This window comes from Ipomoea triloba, chromosome 8 (assembly GCF_003576645.1).
Source record: "Ipomoea triloba cultivar NCNSP0323 chromosome 8, ASM357664v1".
In the NCBI taxonomy this organism is placed as follows: Eukaryota; Viridiplantae; Streptophyta; class Magnoliopsida; order Solanales; family Convolvulaceae; genus Ipomoea; species Ipomoea triloba.
Window position 1 is genome coordinate 7252496 of NC_044923.1, and position 8123 is coordinate 7260618.

The window sequence follows — 8123 nt, forward strand, 5'->3', positions numbered from 1 at the left end:
TTCCTCCGTAATGACTGGACTATTTTGGACAGCGTTGGCATGGTTGATCTCAATGCTGTGTATATTCAGATTCTCTGCGATGTTTTGTCTCTCCACCTTTTCCGCCATGACATAGACCTTGTACACTTCTGGTAAAGGTTCAAGAACGAGGACATTGGACTTCAGACTGCTATAGTCATCGTTCAGACCTTGAAGAAAACGGATAACCTGATCAGTGTCTATTTCGGATCTGATCTCATCAATGATACTGTTGCATGAGTGTCGTGGATTGCATTTGCACATGGGAAGAGGCCTCAGATTGTTCATATCTTCCCACATAGTGCGGCACTTCGTGTAGTAATCACTTACAGACAAATTGCCTTGCTTTAGATTATAGATCTCATTTTGCAAGATGGAGATCCTCTGCGCATCGCACTGTGCGAATCTTCTTTTCAAATCGTTCCAGACATCTTCAGCTCTGTCTAAGTGCATTATGCTCTGTGCTATTGAGCTATGTACGGATCTAAATATCCAAGAACACACCATGAGATGGCTTCGTCTCCAGGCTGGAAACTGAGCGTCATCTGCGTCCGGCTCCGCAATACTACCATTGACGATGCACCACTTGTTCTTTATTTCTAGAGCGTTTCTCATAGAGATTCTCCAGGTGCTATAGTTCGAACTCCCGATTAGTGGTGGAGAAACCAGAATGGTGTTCGGATTGTCGTTAGGATTGAAGAAGAACGGATTGTTTAGGTCTTCCTCGCTGCGATTTCTCTGCGTCTGTGAGATCGGATTCCTCTGCGGAATCGTGGTTGACGTCGATCGAGCTGGTGATCGGACCGTTGGCGATGCTGTTCGCCTTTCCTGGTTTGCCTCGCCTGAGACGGCGGCGGCGTACGAGCTCCTCCGGGGAGGCTCTGATACCATAACGGGAATCATGATCGAATAATAGAAAGAAGTTTTTTTTACTTCATTATTTTGGAAGAGTGAAAAAAGTATTCTACTGCTATGGAGGCCACATGCTCTAATATACGCTGGTGACAGCTACAACAGACAGAGAGCAGTTATAACTGCCTAGCAAGAAGATAATTACAAAACAACCCCTCTACACTTCCTCTAATATTTAGTGTGTGCGTGTGTGTGTTTTTGTGTAAACACACACATGAGAACACCTCCCACATCAGAACGTAAGGACAAATCGTAGCCATTGAATTTATGGATGAGAAGATTTAAAAAATGTAGAGATTAAACAATAGCGATGAATATAAGTGCAATCACGAAATTTAAATATCAATTTAATTGAGGCAATTATTTGATTACGATGTTATGTTTGACTATATGAATGTATTTATGGTAGAATATGATTCTTTTTCTTTTTTTTTGAAGGTAAACGTAGCTATTCCATTAATTCATAACATAAAACGTTTACATCAATGATCAATGAAATGGTAAACCATTCCTTACAGTTAGACATAGAAACAACTTTTCTAACTATGTTATAGAAAACTTGAATCGCAGACTGTTTTATAACTATGAAGCTATGTTCCTTCAGGGAGCTTAAAGCTTCATCAAAGATCTGGGTCTTCGTCATCATTCGTTTTTGCTCGCCCAGGATAAGATCAACACTTGTCGAAACCAAACTAAACGATTTATGCTAATGAAAATGAAAAGCTCGTGAAAGTAACGAGAGGAAAAAAGCTCGTGAAACTAACGAGAGGAAAACACAATAATAGAGAAAATAAAAAGTGGGTAAAGTCAAAGTAGGGTTAGGAGTTCAAGACTACCAACACAAACCCCAATACCTACCTACTATTATTTTATTCAAAGGGAGAAAAAATGGAAGAAGGAGATATGTGGCGGTGGTCGGAGGCGGACGGAGCTGCGATGGTGGTCGGGGCGGAAGAAGAGCGAGAGCAAACATAGAAGGTGACCAAAACCGCCGGCTCAAAGCTCCATTAGAGCTCCGGCCGGAGGCCGGCGGTGGAAGCCGAATGTTTTGTACATTTTAATATCTTTTAGACATGTATTTCGTTGTTGTTTTGTTGTTGCATTTATGTGCATTTGTTTTTTATTTTTTTTGGTGCAAAAGGGAGGACCGGAATGTCCCAAAGAACTAGTAAATTCTTCTAGTAGAAATGCTTCATTTATGTGCATTTGTGTGTTGCATTGTCACATCCACTTTAAAAAATGCCCAAAGTATTGAAATATGTTAATGCATGCATTGCTATTTGACTAATTTCTCACAATGGGTCTAAAATGCACACAACAATGCACATTATTTATAATGCCTATATACAGCCCGTAAGGGCAGCCCAAGTGGTAAGAGAGTTACACCTGTAGCCGAGAGGTCGTGGGTTCGAACCTCAAGCCATTGGGTTTGAGCCGGTCAGCTATGGGTAACCTAGGCTAGTTTACCTTCTTGTGATCCTTTGCCGGCTAAGGTCACAGGACGAGTTATCAAAACCTTTCACAATAAAAGGCTTGATAGACTCGTTCCTAGTACTTTGTTCCACTATAAGTGCGCCCAATTGAGTTCAATACCAAGGACCGACCACTATAAGTGCGCCCAATTGAGTTCAATACCAAGGACCGATAACTATAAGTGCGCCCAATTGAGTTCAATACCAAGGACCGATATCACAGGGCGAGAGATTACTCACTACTGACACAGTCACTCCTACGCTCCAAATTATCAAAACCTTTCACAATAAAAGGCTTGATAGACTCGTTCCTAGTACTTTGTTCCACTATAAGTGCGCCCAATTGAGTTCAATACCAAGGACCGACCACTATAAGTGCGCCCAATTGAGTTCAATACCAAGGACCGATAACTATAAGTGCGCCCAATTGAGTTCAATACCAAGGACCGATACATGGTAAAATGTACAACCACTCCACCGAGACCCAGCACCATAAGAACGCACACAGACACAACCGGATGCACTCAAGCCACCTAAACAATGCACACAACAATGCACACATTAGACCGAACAAATGCACAACACTTTGTATTTATGGGAAGCGTCAGGAAAATTACTCCCAATGAGTGCATTACATATTGAAGCACCTAAGCCGTAATTTGTTCCCATTAATCACATGTAATTAGCATTTAGGGGCAAATTAGTTCTTTGTATTTATGGGAAGTCCATCCACATATGGTAAAATTTTAGATTCTCTCCTTCCATTTATTATGCTTGTATTTAGACCTGACAATTCGTGTATACGAGTTCGTTAACGGGTTGACATGATAACGACATGAACACGATAAGGCTAAACACGGACACAACACGTTATGGTTAATGGGTTCAAATTTTTAACACGAACAAGAACACGATTTGTTAACGGGTTAAGCGGGTTGACACGATAGACACGTTTTGTTAACAGGTTTTGGTTCGTGTCGACACGATAGAACACGAAACCCGTTTGAACCCGCTAAACCTATTAATATATTTAAAAAACTAAAATTTAAAGTTAAGTTATATAAAAAAGAAATAAAACCTACAATTAAATCCATCAAACAAACTAAAAAAATATTCAATTTATAATATCATACAATGATAAAATAATATCCAAAACTCATAATTAAAGAAGTTCATACTAGTTTTTAGAATAAAATTGAAAATAATAAAAATTCAAATTTCAGATTGTTGAACATCAATAATTGGTGTATGATCTTGGCCTAATTTAGTAAATTCATCCTTAGTTCTTAGCGTGTTGTAAACGGATTCGTGTGAACGGGTTAAACGGGTTCTTAATAGGTTTAACGGGTTGCCCCGTTAAGACACGAAACATAACGGGTTCTTAACGAGTCAACCCGTTAACGACACGGGACACGTTAAGGCTAAACACTAACTCGCACAATCGCACGGGAAGTTTTAACCGCACCTAAACCATTCGATATATATATATATATATAGTCCATCCTTTAGTAGATTTGGGGAATAATTAAAAAATAGAATAAGATATTGTCCATTTTTAGGAAGCCAAAAATGTAAAATATAGTACAATGTTAGACTTAATCATTCAAATTTGTGCTCAACAAAAAGATGAAAAATTGTCTGCGTGGGCAGCTCAGTTGGTCAAAAGGAAGAAGTTTAGGAAGAAATTAAAGACTAGAGATCAAGTCTCACCAGCGACAGTGTGGGAACAATTTCTCAATGTGAGGGGGACTCATAAGCCTCTGTGTTTAGCTTGAGCTATCATGATTTACGTATCCTCCCAGATGCTCTGTTAAATCAGAGCCTAAGGGTCATTAGGGCTGGGACTCAACCTCTTAGGAAAAAAAAAACAAAAAGATGAAAAACTTGTCAATATTTAATTCTTAAATCCTCACATTCATGGATGGCATAATATTGGAATTGTTGGCTTATGAGTTGGTTCCCATTGTCCATTACTAAATGGGTAATAATTATCGAGAAGCAAATTGCATACTAACAAATGAGGGAATGGATCCAATTCAACATCCTACACAGCCACATATATACTCCGTCAAACATTATAGATTTTATGGTGTTGTTAGGTATGAGTATAATTTTCTTCACTAAATTGTTGACACAAATTTGACGATGACTTGAAGTTCAAGTAAAATAAAAGTGTACGATCGAAACTTTATTGAGATTTAATTAGATTAATTAGTCTTATTTTGTAAAATATGAAATACCAATTTAATTGCAGTATGAAAAAGAAAAAAAAATCATTTTAAATAAAGTTCTAGATTCAAGTTTTATTAATACAGACTGCAAGAAAATTCAAATTCTATTTATCATTCATTATTTTAGAGAATTTTTTTCCATCCTTATTTATCTTCATTTTTTTCTTTTAAAAAATATATTTTTGAAAGGCTGAAAATATGTTTCTTTAAAAAATATATTTATTATTTTATTTATTTTAATTTTGTCAACGCCGGCAACTTTATGCTTATATAAGCTTACTAGATGAGCATTCAGACTATTACTGCTCAAGAGTTAGGCATTAGAAAGTAATAACAGCCGCCGTTGTCATTATAATCCCAAATGCGCCAAAGAGTTGAAAATGCGAGTGATTTAACAAGTTGTGATTTTGATTTTTGTATACTTGAAATTTTGTATTATAATTTATTTTATTTTATATTTTAAACTTAAAATCTACCATTTTATTAGGGTTGACAATGGGTCGGGGTGGGTCGGGAATGGCTATATCCATCACCCGACCTATCTTATATTTTTTCTACGCACCCCCATTTCAATCTGTATTGGGTGAACTTTTTCAAAACCTACCCTCGTCCCAGTGTGTGCGCACGCCCACTACAGATACCGACCACTTATTATCTTATTTGAAATCATATTTAAATTACTTATACATAATAAAATAATAAAATTCACTAATTATATAAAAACATAAAATAATAGAAATATTCAAATATAATGACTAAATCGTTAGTTTATTTTTTTAAAATAAACTTTTGGCAGTTTGGCACTATTAGTGGATGTGGATGCATTTGAGATTTTTAAAATTCATGTTTAGTGGATTGGATGTGAATTCATCTCAAATTCGCTCCCCGCTAACCCATACTTTTTGTATGCACTAATAGTAATAGTAATAGTAATAGTAATAGTAATAATAATAATTATAATAATTATAATAATAATTTTTCAAGGATTACTATAAAACAGGAAATACAAAATGTTGATTTGAATATCATTCATGTAAGTAGTGTAATAAGCAAACATCTTCTTTCAACCCTCACTGCTGGGTTTCTTGGTGTTGGTAGACAACTCATTCTTGGTCATGCCCACTTCCATATCGACCTGCTTCTCTTCAACAATTTTGTTGGATTTGTAGTATTTTATGTACAACACTAATTGAACCAATCCAGATAAAGCTCCCATACCATTTGGTGCCTGAAACATAATATTTTTCTCCTTTTTTCATGAAATTTGCATGCTATAAAATAAGTTATAAATATGCCTTCCTACCTTTATAAACAAAAATGGATCAAATTATTAAGTTATACTTTTATTTTATTACAATTTCAAAATTATATCATTTTAATTTATATTACCTTTAAATTAATTTATTACCAAATACTTTTAATTCAATAAACTAATTAACATGTCAATTATTTATTAACTTCTAAAAATGTCTCTGGGTTAGGACCTTAAAACCCATCTTGTATGGAAAATCGCTCTGGCCAGCACTTTGCCCTTTAATTAGGCCGGGCTGGTGTGAACGGAGATTAGTCTGAGTATGGTACGTGCTTAAAGGTGTCTCTTACAGTTAGGGCGTGCTCATGACAACACCTCGTAGCGTAACAAAAAAAAAATAATTGGGCGTCTGGGTTAGCCTAATCTAGTTCAAATAGTAATTCAGCATATGATAGTCCAATTAACCTGAGCCCACCTATTTTGACACCGATCATTATTCCATGGAACATGGTCCACACATTTGCGTGAACCATAAATAAAAAGTACATTTTTAATATATTAAAAGTACATTATTTAAAAATATATGATTTTTTATATATTATCAAATAATGTACCTTCAGTACAAAAATAATTTACTTTTAGTATATATTAAAAATGTATAGTGCATTCATGATTCACACAACTATGTAGACCATGGTCCACACACTAATTTGCCTTTAGACACCACCCAAAGAGAGTGAGAGTAAAAGAGAGAGAGAGCCAATTGAGAGGAGAATATGAATGTGTTTTGAGTAAAAATCTCGAAAGGTTTATTTAAAAACAATAAAAATATTTTTTGAAAAATGAATTATAAAAAATGAATCATTTCTCGAAAAATATTTTTCATTTTATGGTGTTTAGCTCAAAGTTTTAAAAAAAAATTCTATTTGGCTTAAAGTAAAAAATTTATATTTAATTTATTCTATTTGGTTCATTTAAAAAAAAACATAAACATAAATATATTACAAAGTTATTTATTATAAAATATTAAATATGTTAATAATGATAATAATTATTTTTTATATTAAAATAAAATTAGAAATTAAATTTAAAATGGTTATAAAGATTAATAATAATTATAATAAAAATGTAAATAAGTAATTTTTAACTTGTAATTTATTATATATAATAAAAAATAAATACATAAATTGATAAATATAATAATTATAAATTTTAAAAAGTTGAAAAAAAAAAAGGTATACTTTTGGAATGTGGCAAGTCGAACCAAGATTTTATTATTTGGTTTGGCCCAAACAAATTCATATTTAATCAAACATTGATAAATTTAATAACATTGAACTAAAGAAATTAAAGAAAAATCAAGGCTTTTGTGTGGGTCAGTTAAAGGTTTTTATTATTTAATCTAGTCCACTCAAATCCATATTTTACTTAGTAATTCATAAATGTAATAAGTCTAAATTAAAGAAATTGAAGATAAGAATTAATTTTTTTTAATGTTGTGGGCCATGGTTGGTCAGGTCAAGATTTTTATTATTTAATCAATCTCAATCGCACACATATTTTACCAGCACTATCCCAATCCAGTTTAAATAATAACCAAACAGGCTGTAGGCCAACCCGCTTATTTTACACCACTCAAATAGAAGTGAGATAGAAAGAGAGAATTAGGTGTGAGTAAAAATTTCGGAAGTCACTTTCTGTTAAAATGAGTCATTTTTTCTTTGACTAAAATGAGTCTTTTACGTTGATTTTTTTTTTTCATTAATAGTCAAAGATTGAAAAAATCGGAAGTCATTTTTCGAGTTTCCAAATGAAATCTAAAATGATTTTTTTTTTCCTTTGATCAGAATGCTTATTTTTATTGGCTTCATTTTCTTTTGATAGCCAAACATAAAAATTTTTGAAAAATGGCATTGACATTAATTAATTTAATTAATTTGCCCAACATATATCAATTTTGGGCTCAAGTTTATTATGTAATGTAAAGATAGAAAATATTTGGTAGTGGGAGAATAGTTACCAATATGTAGGGGTCAAATTGAATAAAGGCATAGCCAATCCAGCAAAGACTATTCGCAAAGGAGCAGAGTGAAACGGAAAGCGGCATGTATTCCACACTCTTTGTGGTGATCACCAATTTCTGCACATCAAAACAATTATTTATATGCTTCCAACTCACATCTCAATATACTTAATGAAAAAGTGCGTACGAGCTTTTTTTTTTTTTTTTTTTTTTTT

At 33.8% G+C, this 8123-nt stretch overlaps 1 protein-coding gene across 1 annotated transcript in view; it reads right to left on the minus strand.

Annotated features, from left to right (window-relative positions):
* Positions 1 to 5617: 5617 nt before the first annotated feature.
* Positions 5618 to 8123, minus strand: part of LOC116026852 (bidirectional sugar transporter SWEET4-like) — a 6961-nt gene continuing 4455 nt past the window's right edge. The window contains exons 4-5 of the mRNA XM_031268274.1: positions 7906 to 8025; positions 5618 to 5861 (exon numbers count right to left, since the gene is read on the minus strand). Coding sequence (XP_031124134.1) covers positions 5697 to 5861; positions 7906 to 8025 — 285 coding nt within the window. The 3' untranslated portion in view covers positions 5618 to 5696. The remainder of the gene's footprint in view (positions 5862 to 7905; positions 8026 to 8123) is intronic.